Here is a 22,294-nt window from a genome sequence, read left to right on the forward strand (position 1 = left end):
GACCTGCACACCCAGCAAAGCTGGATTGCTCCGGAGGAAGGAAGGAAGGAAGGAAGGAGCACAACCGCTTGGCTGTACAGAGTTCACTCAGCCTCAGCCTCCCTCTCCTTGCATCACTTGGAGGCCAGGCAGGCTCTTGGCCCTTGAGCAAGGGCCCTTTTCTGGGCCCCTGGTGACCCCATGCTCTGAGGCCAGCCGGCCCCCAGGAGAAAAGGAGCAGCGGAGGAGCAACTGTCCACCCTTCCCCACAGCCATTCTTAAGTCCGGCCATTCTTAGCCAGCCTGGTCAACTTCCGCAGGACCCTGGTTGAACCCCAGTTCTGAGGCTGCCTCAGTCAGGACTCTCCCTCCCATCTTCCTGCCATTGGACTGGATTCCACAAGGAGGCCAGGCTCGCTGACCAGCTATCAGGAAGAGACACCTTTTTTAAAGAGATTTATTGAGTACTTACAAAACTTGTCTGAATACACCCGAGTTTTCTCTGGCCTCTTTCCTCTCTCCCAGGGAAGAGAGAACTCTACCATGGGGGGGAGGGGGGGAGAGGGACATCCCGGGGCCCTTACAGTGTATCTCTGGCCAGGTGCAGCAACGGGGGGCCCTCTTGGGCCAAGAAATCAACAGCTCAATAATCCAGGGCCCTCATGGCGGCAACTTTGCTAGCCAGGCGGCGGGGAAAATTTCTGGCTGCCTGCTTGTAATTGTCAGGCTTGGTCTTCAGGAGGGTCCCTGTGTTCTGCAAGGTCTTAGAAGGCTGGAGGCCCAAAGCGTCCATCACGTTGATTAGGTAATCTGCAAGAGAAACGAGCAGCATCTCGGCTCCCAAATATGAGATCCAGGGAGGCAGACCGGACAGAAAGAGCCCCCGGACCGTGGGGCCACTGAGCCAGTCAGCTGCCCCTCCACTGGAGATTCTCAACTGGAAGCTGGGTGGCCTAATGGCGAGGATGCAGGAATCTGGATTCTGAGCAGGGGAGGGGGCTGGGTGACCCTCAGGACCCCGTCCACATGCAGGACCTAACCTGGGTATCTCCCCCACACCCCAAGCAACCTTCCTCCTCACCAATATCCGTGGCCAGCTGCTTGGTGGAGTGCGGGGTGAGCTCGGGGATCTGCAGGATGACCTCGCAGTAAGTCTGCATCGTGGCCCTGGCAAGAGAGCCCAGCCAATAGTCCGCCATGTTGTCCAGCTCGGGGACCTCATCGCCTGGGAGAAAGAGGACCACAAAGTGATGATGCCCTGCACCTGCGGTGGGCTTCTTCCTTCAGAGAGAGAAATTGGGGCGCTGCCCACAGGAGCCTCCTTGCAGCTGCCTCTTCCTGGCCCCGGGTGCCCTTTCCCACCTGGCTCTGGAGGGAAGGGCAGCTTCCCAGCATGCAGGGCGAGTTCCAGCGCTGCGTCTTCCTGGGTCACGAAGGGCTCCAGGTGAAGAGGGAGGGACATGATGTATTGGCCGATCTAAGAGGGAGGGAGGAACAAGTGGTCAGGCAGCCCCAGCCTTTCACTGCAGAAAACGGGGTCTCTGCAGCCCTCCTGATTTCCTCCATTTCTCCAGATGTGACCAGTGCATTCCTCCCCAGGGCACATCCTGAAGCCCAAGCCCTGCTGCGGCCTCTGGGTCACCACAGGTCCCCAAGATTTTTCCTCTCCCTTCGGCCTTTCGGTAGCTCAAACCTCCCAGAAGGACCCCCTCATCCATCCAAGGCCAGATCTCAGAGGCTGCTCTGCTCTGGTTCTCCAAAGGAATCCATCAGGACTCCCAAGGGACTCAGACCGGAACCCCGAGGGGCCACAACTCAGGGACCAAGGAAGTCCCTACCCCTTCCAGGCTTCCCAGGTCTGCCAATCACCCTTTTCTCAGCCGAATCAGGCCGCTGTCGGATGGAGAGCAGCCTCCTCTGAGGACGACTGGAGTCCCAGAGCCCCGGCAGCACCTGCCTTTCCTGGGGGAGCCCTCCACCTACATTGCTGATGTACTCCAGAGGCGTCAGGCTGAAGTTGGGCAGGTCATCGGTGAGGATCTCGCCCGCACTACTTGCACTCCAGCTCTAAGTCAAGGATGAGCAGAAAAGCAGAGGATGACTTGTCAGGCAGAGCGACCTTCCCTCTTTCTTCTCCCCAGTCCTCGTTCAAGGACTCGGTGGGGACCCCCCATGCCCACCTGGCTACTCACCTCCATCTTGGCCACCAAGAGGAGCTGCTGCTTGATGCGAAGGAAGACCGAGTCGAAGGCCAGCTGGTGGGCAAGCTGGTTGAGGCGGGTGAAGGCAGAACGCGATGCTGAGAGCAGATTGTGGCTTGTCCCCTTCTCCTGCAGTGGGGAAGGAGGAGGCAGTCAAGCCGGGCTCCTCTTGCTCCCCTCCACTCCCGGCAAGGAGTCCTCTCCCTCCACAGCAGCTGCAAACCCCTCCCCCTCAGCACCAGCAGGAGAGCAAGGGCAACCCTGAGAACGAAAGGGACACCAGCACAACTGATGTGGCCTCGAAGCTCAGAGAAGCCACAGGCAATGGCTCTGACCGCCATGCTCCTGGGCTGCTTCTCCCCTGAAGGGACCCCCCAGGAGCAGCCAACGGGCGACCCAGCCTGAGGCCATCAAGCCTTTTCATTTCCACAGGAGGCAGAGCCTGGAGGAGGATAATAAAGCTCTGGGGGAAATCACAATCCTCTGCAGGATCAGGCCTCCTCATCCGAGGCTCAGCTGGGTCTCGGGGGCAGGAGGCTTTGGCTGAGAAGCTGCCTGCAAACCGCCCTGGGATACCATATTCCGGAGAAGGCGACCAGGCACATGGTTTTCCTGAGGCTCCACCCGTGTGGTGGGACCCACCAAGGGAAGAGAGTAGTAGTGGGTTTCAAATCCCGTTCCTACTGGTTTGCTTGTGGGCGTGCATGCACTCGGAGGGGTCCAGGTGGGTGGGCGGAGCCTCCCACCACCGCCATTACCGGTTCGACCGAACCGGGGAGCAACCCACCACTGGAAGAGAGGGCAAATTCTGGGTATTTGGCTTTGGCAGAAGCCTGATGCCTGCATTTGGGATTTCTGAGCCCTCCATTCTGCAAGCCTTTCAGAACGGGGCCCCACCTTCTACTTCTATCGGCCTTATGGTACCCAACCTGTTTTTAGAAAAGAGGCGGGGGGTGGGCGGGTCCTGCAAGAGTCCTTGTGAAAGGCAGCGTCCACTGTGGAAAAGAGGGAAGGCCCTCCAGGGCAACTGGACCAAAACTTCTGTGCTTCCATCCTGCCACTTCCAGCCCCACATCCATCTGAGGCGCTGCCTTCTCACCCACCTGTCAGCTGAGCAAGAGCAGCCTGGATCTGTCTCTCTGGCAAATGCTCAGACGGCCAAGAGCCTCTTGCCGACAGTAGCCAGAGGGGGAGGAAGAGGAGGGGTCCAACTCAACCTGCCCCATGCAATTCTTCCTCCCCCCCCCCACTTCTCTAAGACTGCCTGACAAACCAAACTGGCTCAGGCTGAGGAGTCTGCCTGGGAATGGAAGCCCCCCCCCCTCCCCCATGCTGGAAAAAGCAAGCAAGGCGACAGGAGCACTGAAGGGCCCAGGAAGAGCAAACACTCGCAGGGAGGGACCGTCACCTCCAGCCCCTGCCAGAGGCACACTCAGAAAGCTGTTTTTTGGGGAGAGGGTTAAGCAAATGCTCAGGCCAAGGTTGCTCCTCTGCCAACTCCTTCGCGCCCACCTTGAGCGTGTAGAGGGTCTCCAGCAGGGCAGCGTACTCTGCCGGGCTCTCCTGCTGCAGGTAGCAGTACTCCTGCCAGGGGTTCTTGACGTGGCTCTGCTTCTCCGGGCTGCGTTCCTGGAAGCCACTCAGGCTGCAGGGACGGTAGGACTCTGAGAGGAACTTCCCTGCCGTGGAGAGGATCCTGCAACCGGCACCGGCGGCAGAAAAAACGGCCTGAGCACTGAGGGTGCCCCAGACCCTCAACCCTCAAAGCTTCAGGGGTGGAAGAAGGACCGGAAAGGAGTGCCAGGCGCTGGTGGGAGATGGGCCGGGCCCTGCCCCACCCCCCCGAAGAGCAGTCCAGCGAGCCCACCTGTTGGCCAGTTGCTGCTCAAGGTCTCCACACTGTCGCAGGAGCTCCCCACAGGTGGTGATTATTCTGCAGGGAAAGAGATGCTGGTGGAATCGCTGCCCCCAAAGCCCCCACCCTCCCACCCCCCACGACAGCAGTGGGAGAGCATAGGCAGCGGGTGTCTCTTCTCCTGCAGTGAAAAGCCACCGTCTGGGATGGAAAGGCCCAGTCTCTCTAGGAAGAATCTCATGGTTACTCCAATACAGGCAGTCCTCAACATACAACTGTTCATTTAATGACAGTCCAGAATTATGACACCCTTGGAAAGGGTGCTCTGCAACCTTAAAACACTTCAGGCTGTTGCAAAACTCTGCGCTGCCTCCCCCCACAACACTCCAGTAATAGGGTGGAAATCGGAGCTGAAGAATTCAGTTCTGTTGCTGCACCCACCAAAGGAGCTCTCTCCCCTGCACGGAGGAGCAGAGCCCACCTCCTCCTGCAAGCAACACTTTGAGCCAGCCCAGAGTTGAGAGGAAGCCAAAATCCAGGCAGAGAGCAGCAGAAGGTGTGCACTGGGTGCCTTAGGCCAGCAGGGGTGGGGTTGGGGTTTGAGAGGTCTGGCACAGGCAACACGCACTCTCTGCTCAGGGACTGAAAACCCCGAGCTACCTAAAGTGCACCTGAGGGCCTGAGACTACATAAGGGAAAGCCTGGGCCTGCAGCTGTTTTACAGCACCCGGCATGGCTCACTTTCTTGAGGAATCCATTATTGTTTGTGCACAATGCTGAGCTCTCTCCAGAAACGCTTCCCCTTCCGCCCTGCTCGCCTTTTGCACGAGGTCTTTTTCTCACCGAATTGCATTCTGAAAAGCAGTCCAGTCTTCCTGGAAGTGGGAATCTGAAGGGAGGTCATCCAGCCGGCATTTCTTCCTGATTGACTGCAGGGCATTACTGAAGTCCGAGACGTATCTACGGAAGGGTCAGAGATAAGAGCCGGACGGCAGCTGGGGCTCCTGTGGCTGAAGGCTGCCCAGGTGGGGAGGGAAGAGCCAAGGGGACAAAGCCAATTCTTCCCTTCGGCATTGGGGAACCCCTGAGGACCCGGGAGGGTGGGGAAGGGGCAGCAGAGGGTACTGGTCATTTCCTCCTGTGGCCATGGGGAGCAGAAGGAACTCCACGGGGCACCCGAGTCCCACTCATCTCTCAACCTGTCCTTCTTGGAGCAAAATTCTCTGCTCACAACCCTCTCAGGGGTGGGGATGCTTAGAAAGCCCCCCCTGCCCTGGCCCAGAGGCTGGATGCAAAGAGTTTTCTTCACGGCCCAGGACTTACTTGCTGAAAAGGGCTTGCAAGGCTCCAAGGAGTCCACCCACGCCCAGCCCGTCGGTCAGCGTGAGGCAGTTGTCCACTGCCGCCAAGGCCAAGCCAAAGAGCTTGTTCACCGAATGGCTCAGCTCCTGGACACAGTCCATCACTTCCCCATGTTCCTGCCAGACACAAGATCTCAGCTCATTCTGGAGCGGCAGGGCAGCCGGTCCGAATTAGGCGGAATTGGGAACAAGGCGGCCATTCCCACTGGGGCCCTGCAGGGCCTTTGAAAGGGCCCTTTGGGAGCCTGGAGCTGCCAGCGAAGTCCTCTGAAAGCCCCCTCCCCAATTGTCTGCCAGTGCCCAGAGAACCTCCTGCCCAGCTGGAGCACTGAGGGAGCTTTCAAAGCCTGGGGCTGCTCTGAGGCTTTACAGAGGGAATATTCTGCTAACAGGCCCAATTTCTATGGGGAAATCTGGGGTTCCAAGACCCCCGAGAGCACCAGGTGTCGATGCCAGAAGTGACCTTTTGGGATGGAAAACTCTTCCTAAAACAAAAGTCTTTAACAGGGTTAAAAAGAGGCGGTAAAGACCCCCAACTTCAGAGAATAAAGTAAGAAATCCCGATGCCCCCCACATGTGGAACTCAGTCCAGCCTGTCAGTCACCTTCCTCTCATAATAACAAGGGCTGGGGTGGGGGGGGGGGAAGGCAGATTTTCTTTGCACTCCCTAAATTTAAATTTCCTTTAGAAAGAGAAGCTAAGCTTCCCTCTCCATGAGGCAGTTCCAGGCCCATCCTCCAGAAAAAAACAGGCCTCCCCTTCCCTCTCAAGGCATTCCAGGATGCCCCTGCTGAAGGAACCTCCCAGGCTGAGCTCAGCTTGGGGGCTTCTCCCATGAACAAAGCCCACCAGCCTGGGGGACAGTCCCGCCTCGGCCAAACTTCCTTTTCCTTGCTGTGTATTTTTGCTTACAAAGGCACCTCCCTGTCAGTGCTTCTTCCATTTCAAGCCCACCACACACAGAACCAACAATTAAGCCAATGAATGACAGTTTTCACAAGCTTAGAAAAATGCTAAAGGGAAGCCAAGCACCGCAGACCCCTGGGAAGAGGCTCTCCCATCCAGGAAGGCTGAGAGTGGGGCCGCTCGGCTGCAGAATCTGCCCTTTCAAAGGGATTCAGAAGCTCTGCCCATCACTTCAGAGGTCACAAAACCGGATGGCCGATCAACAATTGTGCCTGCAGGATTCCTTGGGGCAGCGGAGAAAGGATCTTACCAGAGGGACAGCACTCATCTGGATGAGGAGATTCTCTTCCTCCAGGGCCCGGTACTGCAGCTGGAAGGGCTTGTAAGGGCTGAAGACGGCCTCCACCAATTCGGCCACCTTCACCAGGTTGCACTCCCCTGGAAGCACAGGAGCGGCCTCACAGCAGGAGGGCCACGGCGGGGGGGCTCCCCACATGGCCCGCATCTCCCCCTGCTTTGCCCGTTATTTCTATGCTAAAATTAAATCTGGGGCAAGAGGCAAGAAGTTAAAAGAGCCATAAAATTCTCCACCCTGAAACTCTCCTGCAAACCCAAAGGCGCCTCTCTGCTCCCCAAACTCTCCAAGGATCCTTCGCCGGAAGGAAGGAAGGAAGGAAGGAAGGAAGGAAGGAAGGAAGGAAGGAAGGATGGATGAGGCCACAAAGCAAGGCAGGGGATGCTAAGCTTTTTTCTAAAAAAAATAAAATAAAGGCCACTTACTGAAGAACACAAAGAAAGAGCTTTAAGTGTTGACCCTGGAAAACGTGTATTTTAGAATTAAATCCTTCCACCCCTCTATACGTTTACTGCTGTGTTGCTTTTTATTTAATTAGCTGGGAGGGGGAGAACTGAGACATCACCCCCCCCATGCAGCCTATACGGACCCCCCGTCTCTTCCAGGAAAGGCCTGCAGGCAGCCTGGGAGGGCTCACCTTTCTTTCTAATGGGGGGGAGGGGGGAGAGCATCATTCACCTGCCCTCTGTGGCCGTGAGAAGAGAACTAAGGTGGGAAGAAGGGTAGCGCAGGGGAATCTCCCGAGGCCTCCAGGGTGGTTGGGTGGGAAGGAGAACAGCTCAACTTTACAGAAACCAAAAGTGCCAGGGAGTATTTACTCACAATAGAATGCAAATTGTTCTGCTTTGGCAAACACTTTAAACACTGTGTCAATACTGCTCACTCAAGTCAAACACAGTTTGGTACAAGTATTATGTAACAACTGTAATAAAGACCGTCAACGCGATACTAACAAATTGTGTTCTTATAAAACTCCCCTGTAGAAAAAAGGACAAAAAACACCCCAGAACCATTTGGGCAGGGTGTCTAAGTACCAAGGACTTACTCAGGCTGGGCAGCATCGCGGCCTCCAGCCCGTGTGCAAAGTAGACGGTGGTGCCGTAGAGCCCCAGGAGCTGGCTCAGCTTGCTCTCGGGGCTGCAGCGGTCCATGGCAGCAGTGAGGCAGGCGGGCAGGGAGGGCGTCAGTGCACCCAGCACCTGGAGCAGCAGGACGGTCACCACCTGGTGGGGGTTCTGGAAAACCTGCGGGAGGAAGGGAGGGAGGTAGGAGCAGGCCAGGAGGCTTGGCTGGAGCCCCGGAACTGAGGCCCAGGTGAAAGCGAAAGGCTGGGGAAACATGGAGACCACCGACTGCTGCCAGCAGACTCGCGAGGGGCTTCTAGAACTGGGCGCCAGTCTCTTTTTTCAACTTTTCATGTGGTTTTGGAATATGTTCTGAATATAGAAGGCAACTGGAATAGCTTCATATAGCTATAAAAAGATGTCGAGACTCTAGAAAGAGTGCAGAGAAAAGCAACCAGGATGATGAGGGGACTGGAGACTTAAAACATACGATGAACGGTTGCAGGAACTGGGCCTGGCTTGTCTAGTGAAGAGAAGGACCAGGGGAGACAGGATAGCAGTCTTCCAATATCTGAGGGGCTGCCACAGAGAGGAGGGGGAGAAGCTATTCTCCAAAGCACCTGAAGGCCAAACTAGGAATTATGGATGGAAACTGACCAAAGAGAGATTCAACCTGGAAATAAGGAGAAATTTTCTGACAGTGAGAACAATCAAGTAATGGAACAGAAGTTGCCTTTGGAAATTGTGGGAGCTCCATCACTGGAGGCTTTCAAGAAGAGACTGGACTGCCGTCTGTCAGAAATGGTGTAGGCAGGGTCTCCTGCTGGGGTGGACGGGGTGGACTAGATGACCTCCAAGGTCCCTTCCAACTCTGTTAATCTATGTCTAAGCTTTGAATAGTTCTAGTCTGCAAATTTATTCAGCTGACCCTTGTCTGGAAAACCTCTGCCAGCATCTCCTCCTGTAAGTGCAGCATCCCAGAAGCGACTCTGGCCCTCTGAGCCGCCACAGGCTGAGACCTCAGGTCTGGCAGAGGAACAGGCCCCCCGGGACTCCCCGGCTCTGCCACAGACGGTGATAGGAAGAGGGTTGCAGGGGATGACGGCACCGCTGGACGGGATTGCTCTCCGGACCTTAGAGAGCCAGCAAACCCCAGGCCCATGATTTTTCTGCCCCTCTCCTTCATCGGCAGGAGTCAGCAAGGAGAGTCCTCCAGGCCAGGGGTCGCCAACCTTGGTCCCTTTAAGACTTGTGGACTTCAACTCCCAGAGTCCCTCAGCCAGCAAAGCTATATATATTTGTTTTCGTAGGTTTTCACGGGTATAGGTATGTAGGTCTTGGCATATTCAGGTCTTTTCCCGTGTAAGGTTGAGATTATCTTGGCCAAGATACTCTCAACCTCACACGGGAAAAGACCCGAATATGCCAAGACCTACATACACACACACACACACATATACATATGTCATATATCCCCATACTGCTTTACTGGCTGAGGGACTCTGGGAGTTAGTCCACAAGTCTTAAAGGGACCAAGATTGGAGACCCCTGCTCCAGGCCACAGGCTCCATGCAGGGCCCCGGTATGGCCTAGGAATCAGGAAGCTTGCAAGGCAAGAGGGAAGAAGCTTCTCTTAAAGGAAACCGGGCAAAGGCCATGCTTTAAAACTGCAATGCCCAATTATACCAAAAAGAGGGGCTGAGCCTCTAACCTCCCCCGTATATTCTTCTGGTCAGTCAAGATTGGATCCCAAAGCAGCTGTCAATTAAAATCTGCTCAGAAGGCATGCCAGGTAGAGAAGAAGGGGGAGCCACTGGGGATGCACCCCTCTTTTCTTCTTGTGGAGTTTGAGGCACAACTAATTCCTTAATTGTGTTGTTGAAAAACATAATCAAATCCTGAAACACCTCTCGGAGCTATGGAAGCCTCCTGCCTGCCTACCTTCTTGCAACTCCCTTCTGCCCAAAGAGGGTTAGGGTCCCCTTAAAGCAGCCAGCCCCGGCCCAAGCCTCTTCTGCTCCTTCTCCCAATGAGCCGGACACGAGATGGCTACGCTGCAGCTAAGTCCCTAGTTCACCAAGACAGGGGTCAAGGATGGGGCTTGCAGGCAGTAGGCCAAATTCCACAACAGGGGGAAGCAATGGGTGTAATCCTTATCATTGAGTCCTCTCTGTTTGTTGACTTGTGCATTTCAGACAGTAATCTTCAAAACTATAAAGATGGACACCCAATAACTGAGATAACAGGAATTGTTTTACGGGAGCTTGGATTATTTGTTGCATTTTGCAGTGCTCCAATTCGAACATTGCTATAATTAAGGTTAAAACCAAACCAAACGAAAGACACATGGGCTCTGTCCGGGGAGAAAGCCAATTGCCCTAACTGCTTTGCTTGCAGGAAGAGAAAGACCCCGGCACATTTTAGGGAAGATTTTACATCAGATCATTTCAAGGAGGGATCTAGTCAGGGAGACTTAAAAGCCATTGCCTCTTGATCCTACCTGTGCAGCACTGAAAACAGTAATGAAAAACGTTTCTGCAATTCTGTAACTTTTCCTGATTGACTGCAAAGGTGCATCTGAATCACAGAAATTTAAGGTGTTTATTGCAGACTTTGGACCTTGTAAAATTCCATCAACTAGGCAAGCCGATTTTACCATAAAAAGCTCATTAGGCCCATGCTTCAGGGTGACTTGTCAGCAAGAAAGATGATAAAAATTGATAAGCCCACTGTACATTACCGCACTGGTCCCGGAATATCCTTGTTCTGAAGCTACCAATTCCTTTTTTGAAATTAGCAAATTTTGAAACGAAGCTCTGATTTCCATACTGAGCTTCAGGGCAGAATAGAAAAGGAGGAGGAGGCAAAAGGAGAAAATGTGCTAGGTGTGTCAAGGAAGCAACAGACTACCCAAAGCCCTACCGAATTTCAAAAACTCCACTTTTAATGTCGATGTTTCTGTCATCATTAATCTTTAAAGTATGTAATGAACTTGTCAGCCTTACAGGATAGATGGACCAGGAAACTGACTCTACAGAACAACTAGAGCTACTCTCTTTGGGGTAACAGAATTTTGTAAGCCTCCCATTGTTTCCCTCCTCTCCACCTTATGCCCCCATTGAGCTGGGGGCGAGGGGAGGAGCCAGCCTGAGCCTCTTCCTCAGACCCTCCTGCCCTCCTGAGCTCAATGCAGCTTCTTCTGCACCTGCAACCTTTAAGATGGTGGACTTCCATGGCTGGCGATTCTGGGAATGGTAGTCCATACATCTTCAAGTTGCTGAGGTTAAAAGGAACACTGCCCTAATGGTTTCTGAGTGCCTTCTGCAAGGTGATTTCCAGGGCTCCCTACAGCACTACATCAAACTCCCTTGGCATTTATATTTAGCCATATTCCTGTGCAAATCCCCCGATAAGAAATCTAAACAATCATTATGTCCCATCTAGTATTTTTACAGTGCTTCCGTCTTTCCCATGGTTAATGAAGAATGCTGGTAGATGCTGAGCAGTTGCTGCAGCCAATTTCACCCTGTAGGGCTGGACTTGGTTAATAGTCTCTAAATACAGGTTTAGATTATGTTAGGGGGGAAAAGCAGAATGAGTTGTCCCAAAGGTGCTTTTTCAGGAGGCAACTGAACTTTGTTTTTCTTTGAAGACATTTCGCTTCTCATCCAAGAAGCTTCTTCAGGTCTGACTGGATGGCAGGGAATGAAAGGATTTATATTACTTGTAGACAGCCTGTCATTTGCATTCTTTTTAGAGAGTCATTGAGGCCACTTGGAGGTCTCTGTGTCCTCAGGGTCACCTGACTGGTGCAAATGGGTGTGGAGCCTTCTTAGAACTGCTAAATGGCTGTATTGCAGACTGGAGATAGATGATGTCATATCCCTCCCTCTCTGTTGAGAGCGAGCTGTTAAATTTTGACATAGATGCCTCTTTGACACCCCCTTTCTTTCTCCAGTCTACAACACAGTCCTTTCAGCATGTGACCCTGAGGACACAGATAAACCTCCAAGTGGCCTTAACGACTCTCTAAAAGGATGCAAATGACCAGCTGTCTACAAGGAATATAAATCCTTCCGTTCCCCACCATTCAGAATTGAAGAAGCTTCTTGGTTGAGAAGCAAAATGTCTTCAAAGAAAAGCAAGAAAGTCCAGTTGCCTCTTTAGAAAAGCACCTTTGGGATAACCATGACCTGGTTGACTGAGAATCTCCACAGACAGATTGAGCTGTCAGTGTTAGAGAAGCAGATGTGGTGAGAGAGAAAAGTGGGTGATCACCAATGAGTCCCCACACTTCCCGCAGAAGATCCGGATGAGCAGCCTGTCCCTCAGAAAACAATCCTGCTTTTGGGGATCCTTTCGAGATGGGGTGGACAGCAGCTCTGGCAGAAGGAAACAGTGGGAGAAACAAAGATGGCCAGATCCCAAACCAGCAGGGACACCCTCCGGTCACTGTCCGAGCAGTACCAGGCTTCTTAATGAGGGATGAGCTTCATTTAAATCTTGCACTAAAGAATTTCTGTTTTCTTGGAAGGAGGAGCTGCTCCATGCCTGTTTGTGGCTTTATCCGCAGTTGAGGCTGCCTCATTGGCCACAAGGAGACCGAAGGGTTCTTGGGAAAGGGCCCAGGGGCAGCTCGGTCTGTCAAGGGAGCAAGATCAGCCCAAGATGGCAGGTGAGCTCCTTCCAGGCCTCCCCAGAGATAAGCATCAGTTCTCCCCTTCACGGGTGAAAGCCTCAGGACCTTATCGACCAAACTGGCCGCTGCTTCCCCAAACTCCAGCAAACCAGTTTGCCAGCAGGGAAACCAGTTCCTTTCTGCTGCTAGGGGGTGGGAGAGGCAACAGATCCTGAGCTGCAGTCTGGAACAGGCCAGGGATACACAGCTCCTCTGCCACCAGGGTTATATTGGGTGTCTTCCCACCAGTTCTGGTCACACAAACACACACAAACACTGCAGAAAAGGCACCAGAGTTAAAGGGCAGACACAAGAAAGCTCCATTCCGACACAGAAATCAAACAAGGTTAAAGCGAGACATCGGGTCATTTGCAGTGAGTTGCCAAAGATTCAGCTGAGCATTTTCAAGTCATTCAGGGATCCAGAGGGATTACCACCTATGATCTAGGACCAGCAACAATGACTGGGCCTCCCAACTGCCCTAGTTCAATGTCCTGATGCGGCAGTCTTTGGAATCTCAAAGAACAGCGGAGCTATTACAGCATAAGCTTCTATGGATCAAACACTGCCAATAATAATCAAGTATTAATTTAATGAGACGTCAGCTCCGGGCAGAAACCTGCCTACAACTACCTACCAGGAGATGGTGACGTGGATATCTAATTCTGTATCACACTTCAAGTTCATCTGTTTGGGGAATGGGGAGTATAAGGCAAGCGGTTTGCCAATAATTAGTTTACGTGCAAGCCCTTTTTATGTAAAGAGACGTAAACGGTTTAATCTTGCAAGGAAAGTTCCCGAGGCACTAAATCCAGTTGAGCTACAATGGTTGTTAAGGAAACCCTCAGGGTGATAGGGGCACAACATCAGGTGAGGCCGGAATCTGGAGCTTTGCAGGTCCTGGTCAGGTTGACTGAGCAAGATCAATCTGGCCACATTTCAAGGAGATGGAGGAAGAGATAGAGCTGCAGGGATGCCTGAGGAGGGAAACAGCACCTGCTGGCCTCCGCTGCCTGTGCGGGGAAGAGGCTGGACTCCTCCTGAGCACCAGCATAGGAGGCTCCGGACCCCACGGACCCCTCCCTGGCACAGATGTACCTGCGTGGCCCACTGCAGCTGCGAGTGCCACGTCCCCAGCAGCACTTCGTAGAGCTCTGCCAACTGCCGATCCAGGAAGAGGTCTGACTGGCACAGATCCTGCCACGCTGCCATTAGCTGCACCTGAGAGCAAGGAAGAGGGTCAGGATTATAGCCAGGGTAAAGTCATTTAGGGCGGCACTGAGAGGATGTTTGTTCTTGCCAATAAGCATAGAAAACAGGGGAGGGGGGGACTGGAGGAAACTGACCTCACTGTCAGAGAGGCTCCTGACCTGTGTTCATTTAACTCCCCAGGGGCCAAGTCACAGGGATGCCATAAGGACTGGAGGCCTAATGTCTTTAAGAAGAAGTTGATAAACCACGTCCAACAACAACATCATCTACATTACAACCTCTGTCCTCATAAATCCCTGGGGATTAAGCAGCATCCTCAGAAGCCGACTGTGAACACATCACAGCAGCTCTTGGGCACCCAAGGATTCCTGAAGTCAACAGCTGCCTGGAGCAGCCCCTGAGACTTCTCCTGCAGCCCCACCTGACCAATGGAGAAGAGTGAAGAGGGCCAGGCTGGGTTGGGCCACAGGGGACCAGCGTTCTGCCGGAACACACCTCTTGCCTGGCCGGGAGTGTTGCTTAAGTTATAAAATGGGCAAAGGCCCAAAGTGCCTGGCAAGACTCAAGGTCTGAAAAGGAAGGAGGGGGAGAGGAGGAAGAAGAGAGGTTGCTCAATCTGCTTCTTTCCAAACTTACAGTTTTAGGGCTTAAAAGGAAGAGGTGCCAAATTCGCTCTCTTTCCATTTGCATCATCCAGTGCCCACACAGGCTTGGAAGGACCCCTGGTGGCTCCCAGCGGAACTGAGCAGGAGAGCAAGGGAGCTGGGCCTGAAGACCCGTCTCAGAGGCTGAACCGGCCTTTTAAACCACACTGAATGCTGCTCAACTTGGGAGGGGGGGGGCACACGGAAAAAGACACCCACCTGCACCCCACATTCGCTTGGCATGAAGCACTCCAGCACCCCATTCTCCTGTGTGGGCCTGACGACTGGTGGGATGTGGTGGGCTAAACCAACCCTCGCCCATTGAAGGCATCACGATCATCACCAGCCAGGGGCAGTTTCAGAAACGGTGCCCACGTTTCTCTCCTACAGCCCACATGTTGGGGGGGGGGACTGATTAAAGCAGGCAACCCGCTTCAGCAGCGGCGAGGGGCCCCAATACCTTGTGGCACTTGTAGTAGTAAGCCAGCAGCTGGGGCATCCGGTCAATTTCCGTGAAGACTTTCACAAACAACTGGGCCTGATCTAAAAGTATAGATTTCCTCCATTAGTCTGGCTTGGACAAAAGTCGTTTCAGCCTCTGTTCGACTCCATCCTGATCCTCCTGCACCCACCCAAATGCCTGAAAACCTGAACAGGGAGGCCCCGACCCCCCACCTCTACCCACGTTCCTGTCCCAAGCAGCACCCCTCCTCCAGGGGGAGGGCGTCTCATAGGGAGCATCTGAACAGAGGAGAAAGCAAGCTCTGCTCTACCTGCCAACTTTACGTCCTCCCTCCAACCTCATTTCTTCTGCCCAAAGCCCCGGAGAGCAAGAAGTCAGCCAGGGTATGCTCTTCCATTTGGTGGGGAGAATAGTAAAGGAAAGGAAATAAATAAATAAACAAACAAACAAATAAATACATGGCTCCCACAAATAGGGGTCCACGTTGGGACATGGTCCAAGCACATGACAAACGCTGCTGTGCGGCCTGTCATTTGCAATCCTGGCAACCCCTATTGGAGGGCGAGGAGAGAGGGCCACACTCCAGGCAGGGCCAGCCACAACCAGTGCTTGGCACAAGGCTGCCTCCACCTGGTAGCTCAGTGGCACAACTCCAAGAGACCCCATGGTAATCACAGAAGGCAATCAAAGGACGGCCTTGCCCCTCAAGAAATCCAAGAAGGGGCAAATTCACACCCCCAGCAGGCCTGGAAATACATATCACAAGAAACAGATCTTCAAAAGATACAGAACCCCTTTAAGATGTTTAAGTATGGAACTGCCCATCCCCAAAGAAGGCCTCTCTCCAGCCTCAAATGCTCCAACTCTGCCGGTGGTCCTCGGTCCGTTTCTCCTTCAGAGGCTCTAAAGACCAAGGCGAGAAGGCCCTCGCCAACATCCTGTGCCCCAAAAGGGCCACCATCCACTGCAGGCAGTGCCCGTGTGGGAGCTCCATTGTTCTCTTCAGTGACAGAGAGCTATGACCAAATCACCTCGTGTGACAGAAGAAAAAGAGAGCCCAGAGGCTCTCCATAGGCCATTGATATGGAGTTTTGAGAAAGTACTGAGGGATGCTAGAGCAGGGGTCTCCAACCTTGGTAACGTTATGCCTGGCGGACTTCAACAAAGCTGAAGCGGACTTCAGAAAAGCTGCCTGGGGAATTTTGGGAGTTGAAGTCCGCCAGGCTTAAAGTTACCAAGGTTGGAAACCCCCGTGCTAGAGAACAGACTGCGATAAAGAGTTTCCAGCTACCCCTTTACCCCCAAGAGGGCCAAATGAGGGGGCTCTTGCAAGACATTCCTGAAGTTGAATGGCAGCACCTGAGCTGCATTGCCCAAACGGCAAGATGTGGGTTTGGAAGGCAGCGGGACCAAGGCAGCCATGGGCTCCCTTTCCTGGGTCACCCCAGGTGAATCAATGTCCTTGCCTGCTGAGCCCCAACCCCTTGTCCCACCTGCCACCCGGCATTTGGACTCGACCTACGACCATAATGGAGCTTGCCTATTACGGTCATAAATTGTGATGTTCATAAAGTGGGTCTTCATGTGAACAATCTGATTTGGGAAACTTTTTTTCCCCAACGGCATTAAATGACCATAAAGTAAACACCGCCATCATTAAGAGAACCCATTGACTACTCTGGGACATTTTGCTGAAAACGAAAAGTGAAGTTGCTTGCTGTAAGCCACTCAGGCATCTTGAAACAGGAGATGGATGGCAAATAAATTTGATAAATAAAAATAATGAATAAAAAAGAATGCCAAGTTTTGGTAAAGAAGTTGTACATCATGGCTACATGACCGCAGGATGCTGCAAACGGTCATAAATGTGAGTCTGTTACTGAGCACCCAAAAAGCAGTCACATGACCAAAAGGGAGGGGCCCCTGGAATTTCAAAACCCGACTTTTTTTTTCTTGGTGGGGGGGGGGTCCTTTGTAACTTCAAATGTTTGCTAAGCAACTGGTCATAAGTCAAGGCCCACCTGTTCTGCCTAATCCTCCAAGCACAACAAACTTTAGGTAAGAGACCAAAACCTCCTCTCTTATTTTCTTGGTTGGGTGAGCGATATTGACTTGCGTGAATAGTCTGCAGCATGAGACCAAATTCCTAACCGTGTTATTAGAGGGGCACGTTGAACTTACGTGGCCTCATTGAGTGCAAGAAGACATCCTTGCCAGGACCCTTGACTGCCAAGGTTCCAACATCCCTCTCAAGGCCTGGCTCAGGTGCAGCTTTCTCCAGAAACCTTACGCACAGGAGCCCCGTTCTTTTTTGCAAAGACTTGCTACACCCGCAACCTGCGCTCCACGGGACACTTTCAGGTAGGCTGGCTTAAGCCTTCGAGTCCCAGTGATTTTGGTTCAGCCCAGGGTCCAAGTTATTTTGTGATGACATATCCGAACCTAGTCTGAACTTCCCTCTACACCTGAGCAACAATCCTGTTCCCTGGCAAGCGCCTTGTGTGCAGTTCTGGGCTGGATCTGCAGGGAAAGGCCACAAGGCCTCTCTGCTTTCTAGCCCCCTCCCTTGAAACCCCCCCCCACACACACACACGCACGCTCTCTTACCAACGGACTGGGTGCTGAAGGCAGAGACAATCTGGGGACTAGCCAAGGCTTCCAGGCGGTTCTTGAGCGCCTCCAGATGCACACACTTCTCTGAATAGTCCGGCGTGTCCACCAACACAGCCAGGCTGTTCTGCATGCTGGTCAGCTTGTTAGAGATGAGAGACACGTCCTGGCCCAGGCAGGGGAGGAAGGCCGACTGGTTAGGCTTGGAGCTCCTGAGAGAGACCCTTCCCACTCCCTTCCCCAACCATTCCTGGATATCCTTCCTCCCGAAGAGCAGAAAAGGTGGCCTTCTCTTTCTCCTTATTTTTTATGGGCCTTAGAGTCGGGGGCAACCCAAAAATAAATAAATGAATAAAATATAATTATTAAAAAAAATAACATTTCAGAAGTTAAACTAGAAATCCTGAGGACATAAATTGAAATCATGTGCCAACCATCTTGTAGTCACAATTCCCAGCCAAATGACCCTTCAGTACAGGTAGTCCTCGATTTATGACCATAATTTCTGTTGCTGCCACAGTTGTTAAGTGAATCATTGTGGTTGTTAAGTTAGTAGCATGGTTCTTAAGTGAACCTGTCTTCCTCATTGACTTTGCTCATTAGGTCGCAAAAGGGGATTGCATGACCCTGGGACTCTGCCATCGTCACAAATACGAGCCAGTTGCCAAGCATCTGAATTCTGGTCAGGTGCAACAGTTGTAAGAGTGAAAACGATCGTAAGTCACTTTTTTCAAGGCCATTGTAACTGAACGGTCACTAAATGAGCTGTTGTAAGTCAAGGACTACCTGTATTTTAATGAAATATATACAGCATCATAGTTTTATTCGAAGTTTATTTTGGATCACTCAAAATATTCTAATGGTGACATGGAACGTTTGAGAGAGGAGGAAAAACAACTTTCCTATTTCTGCTTCATGTTTTCTTAAAATGTTCAATAAAAACAATTTTAAAAAGTGAAGCAGAAAACTCCACGGTGACTTTAATTTAAAAACCAAAGAAAAAAAAATAAATCAATAAATTTTCATGTTAAGAAAAAGGCCAAAACATAGAGAATCAATGCAGGTCCTAAACCTCTCCCTGTTTTTTGTTACATTTATTCTCTTTAGTGGTCTTGTTTTTTTGGCTGTTTTGATTGATTGATTTGTTGATGTTGTCGTTCTTTTAACTGCTTATGCCTCCCAGAGTCACATACAATGTATGAGATGGGCGTCAATTCAAGCAAGCGAGCACCTTCACAAGCGCCACCAATGAAGAATTCCAAAAGACCACAGATTGCAGAGGAAACCAAGAGGGAATTGCAATAGCCGATGATCCCTTCCGGCTTCTTGTTCATTTGGGGGCACTTTCCACAAGGCAGAAGCAGCAATTCCGCAGCTGCTTTTGGGGCACGGCCTTCCCGGCTGCTTTTCGGACTATACTGTAGGAACTCCCCAACCCCCAGTCAGGCCTATCTGGCCAGGCAGAGGCCACCTGCTCATCAGAGAAGAAGCCCCCAAAGAGGCCAATTGGCTCTGATAGCAACAGCCCCAGACTGCAGCAGGGCAGGATGGGCAGGAGCTGGAACCAGCCTGGCTGCTCCTGGGGAAGCTGAAGAAAGGTCAGGACCTCTGACCATGCAGGTGGGGGGGGGGAGAGTGACCCCTTTCATTTTCTTCTCTTTTGTTATTGTAATCCGCCAAGAGTAGCCCCACGGGGAGATAAACAGATAGATAGAGTGGCTACAGAGGGCTGGAGGAAGGGCATGGGGGGGGGAGACCTGCCCCACCAACCTGCAACCTTCCCTGCCAGCTTCCCTATTGGCTTTCTGTGGAAGTCGGCAGGGAAAGTTGCAAATGGCAATTGTGCGGCTGTGGATGCTGCAACTTGTTGACAAGCACACAACTTGTGACCACGTGACCATAGAGGTGCTGGGATGGCTGAAACTCCAAGGACCAGTTTTAACCACCATTCATTCAGCATTGTCATAACTTTGAATGACTGCTAAACGAATGGTCATAAGTCAAGGAGTATCTTATATTGCAGGGGTCCCCAACCCCCGGCTCGCAGCCTACTACCAGGCCATGGCCTATTTGGAACCAGGCCATGCGCTGGCCCGCTGCTCACGCAGCCTGGTTCCCCTCTCTCCCCCAGCCGGGCCATCAAGCTGCAAAGGTAGGGAATCACTGTTATATTGTATTTCTGATTTCTGAAACCCATCGTAATTAATAATACCTCCAGCTTCATAGGATGGAATAAATGCAGTTATTCTCCAAGGCAGAAATAAAACAACAGGGAAGAAGATTCAGGCTAGACCACAGGAGGAACTTTCTGACTTTCTGATGAGCTGTCAGCCAGTGAAACAAGAACTAGTGTGCTATCTTTTGTTGGAGGTTTTGAAACAGAAATGAGATGATCAGCTGTCAGAGATACGCCGGTGGATGCCAGACTAAACGAATTGTTGAATTAGATCATCTCTAACATCCCTTCCAATACTAGGTTTCTATCAAATTGTCACAAATTAGCTGGTTTACCTGATCTCTGAGCAGCCTTTAAGCCATTCTAATCTGTTAACAGGATATTGTTTGCAAGTTGTAAACACTGAAATACCTGTGTTTTAAACGTCTCTTCAATGTCTGCACTGAGAGTGCTCCACTTGTCTGCTTCCTGGAGTGAATCAACAGCCAGTTGCATTCGGGATTTCACATGATCGAGTTTGACTAAGACCTGAAACCAAGAGAAGAGAATCCCTGTAGCTCAGGATTGACCTGAGGAATCTCTGTTGCTCTCTGAGCTGGCTTGTTCACCGGCAGCCATTTCATTGCCTGACTAGGTAATTGCCAGTTGCCAGTTACCTAACCGCACCAGTGCCAGGAATGGGGGTTTTGCTCCCTGTTTATAAGATCTGAAAACATAAGAGTCCATATCACAGGAACTGATTTCCCAGGCTCCTCCGCTTTGGACAGGGTAGAAAAGGCCACTTGAAAGACTGTAAATTTCTGGTCATAACAGCCTAAAATGGCATCAACAAACTGAAGCTCAGAGAAGCCGCCCTGAGTCTTCGGAGAAGGGCGGGGTATAAATGTAAACAAAAAAAAAAAAGGGCTACCTGGATGGTGTAAGGCAGTGTTTCTCAACTGTGGCAACTTTAGGCTACGGGGGGCCTCAACTTCTAGAATTCCCATAGCTGGCTGAAGAATTCTGGGCGTTGAAGTCCACACACCTTATAGTTGCCAAGGTTGTGAAACTCTGGTGTAGGGACTAAAAACAAAATCCTCTGAGTGGGGTCAAGAGGAAGTGGGAATATTTAGCCTGCGGGAGAGAATAACGGTCTTCAGACAGTTAAAGAGTAATGGAGTCTTCTCCAGAGACGGGACTAAAATCAATGGAAGCAGATTCAGCTTAGATATGAAATGGGCTGCCTCAGAAGTGCTATGTTCTGCCTCACTGGAGGTTTTGGACAAGCCAGAAAAATCATTTGTCAGAAATGCTTTAGCAAGTCCTAAACTGAGCACAGTATTAGAAGATTTCTGAGGCTCCTTCCTGATGCAGGATTTTATGTGGTCTAAACCGAAGCGTCGACCGACACTGATGACAGCAAAACCACATCGGAGTCCGACGAAGACTTTCTGGTGAGTTGGGCACGGGGGCCCTTGGACATTCCAGTCAACCTGCATGTTCCCTCCTCGGGCAACAAGGGGGAAATGTTAGCATTATTAGATTCGGGATGTACTAGGTGCATGATCAGTCCCGAACTAGTAGAAAAAATGGAACTAAGGTTGAGAACCCTAAGCAGGCCCATAGCATTTGCCCAGTTGGATGGCAGTGTGGCAGGGGGAGGACCCGCCCATTTTGTAACAGAGCCCATAGAAATGGAAATTGGAGACCATCGCGAGATTTTAAACTTCATAGTAGCCCCTGGAATGGACCAACCTTTGGTACTAGGACTGTCGTGGTTATGAAATGGAACCCCATATTAACTGGAGAACGGAGTCTTACGGTTCCGCTCAAAAGCGTTAAAAGTACAAAAAGGGGGTTCCAAGAAGAGTCAGACTATGGCCATGCTCCAAGATAAATGGGGGGCAATGGTTGAACGGATAGATGGGGAGGAAAGGATACCTAAGGAGTACTGGGACCTGCGAGAAGTCTTTAGTGAGAAAGCATCAGACGTGTTACCTCCCCATAGGCCTATTGATTGTGCCATCGACATCCTACCGGGGGTAAAACTTCCAAAACCAAAAGCTTACCCCATGACCCAAAAAGAATTGGGAGAGCTGCGAAAGTTCATAGACAAAAACCTAGAGCGGGGCTTTATCCAACCAGCTAGGCCTCGCGTGGCCGCACCTGTGATGTTCCGCGAAAAGAAAGATGGCTCATTTCGTCTTATAGTTGACTATAGAAATTTGAACGCTGTGTGCGCCGAAAACATATACCCCATGCCGCTCATGAAAGATATGTTAGCACACTTAGCGAAGGGGAAGTTCTTCACCAAATTGGACCTGCGAGAAGCTTATTACAGAGTCCGTATAAAGGAGGGGGATGAATGGAAAACCGCTTTCAACTGTCCACTAGGGTGTTTCCAGTTTCGAGTACTGCCTTTTGGTCTGCAGGGGGCGCCTGCAGTTTTTATGCAGCTGATAAATGAAATACTCCATCAGCATTTGTTCAAAGGAGTTCTTGTCTACCTTGACGACATACTCATCTATACAGAAACTATGGAAGAACACATTAAACTAGTAAGAGCAGTTCTCAAAAAGTTATTATCTGCTGAACTGTATTGCAAGCTATCCAAATGTGATTTCCATCAAACCAAAATAGACTACCTAGGATATCGCATCTCGGCTGACGGGTTAGAAATGGATCCAGGAAAAGTGAAAGCTGTCTTGGAATGGGCCCCCCCACGCACACGAAAACAGCTCCAAAGTTTTTTGGGATTTGCAAATTTCTATCGTCAATTCATCCCCTCCTTTGCTCAAATTGCTTTACCAA

At 51.4% G+C, this 22,294-nt stretch overlaps 1 protein-coding gene across 4 annotated transcripts in view; it reads right to left on the minus strand.

Annotated features, from left to right (window-relative positions):
- Positions 1-513: 513 nt before the first annotated feature.
- COG7 (component of oligomeric golgi complex 7) overlaps positions 514-22,294 on the minus strand; it is a 32,159-nt gene continuing 10,378 nt past the window's right edge. For 3 of the 4 annotated variants that reach the window (XM_058156973.1, XM_058156975.1, XM_058156976.1), the window contains exons 4-18: positions 19,916-20,032; positions 17,326-17,494; positions 14,716-14,798; positions 13,498-13,620; positions 7,703-7,901; positions 6,613-6,740; positions 5,359-5,513; positions 4,879-4,995; positions 4,048-4,113; positions 3,693-3,876; positions 2,172-2,309; positions 1,963-2,046; positions 1,342-1,456; positions 1,061-1,204; positions 514-789 (exon numbers count right to left, since the gene is read on the minus strand). In XM_058156973.1, coding sequence (XP_058012956.1) covers positions 623-789; positions 1,061-1,204; positions 1,342-1,456; positions 1,963-2,046; positions 2,172-2,309; positions 3,693-3,876; positions 4,048-4,113; positions 4,879-4,995; positions 5,359-5,513; positions 6,613-6,740; positions 7,703-7,901; positions 13,498-13,620; positions 14,716-14,798; positions 17,326-17,494; positions 19,916-20,032 — 1,989 coding nt within the window. In that variant the 3' untranslated portion in view covers positions 514-622. The remainder of the gene's footprint in view (positions 790-1,060; positions 1,205-1,341; positions 1,457-1,962; positions 2,047-2,171; positions 2,310-3,692; positions 3,877-4,047; positions 4,114-4,878; positions 4,996-5,358; positions 5,514-6,612; positions 6,741-7,702; positions 7,902-13,497; positions 13,621-14,715; positions 14,799-17,325; positions 17,495-19,915; positions 20,033-22,294) is intronic. The other variant, XM_058156977.1, reaches the window with a different exon arrangement.

Source organism: Ahaetulla prasina, chromosome 14 (assembly GCF_028640845.1).
Source record: "Ahaetulla prasina isolate Xishuangbanna chromosome 14, ASM2864084v1, whole genome shotgun sequence".
Classification (NCBI taxonomy): domain Eukaryota; kingdom Metazoa; phylum Chordata; class Lepidosauria; order Squamata; family Colubridae; genus Ahaetulla; species Ahaetulla prasina.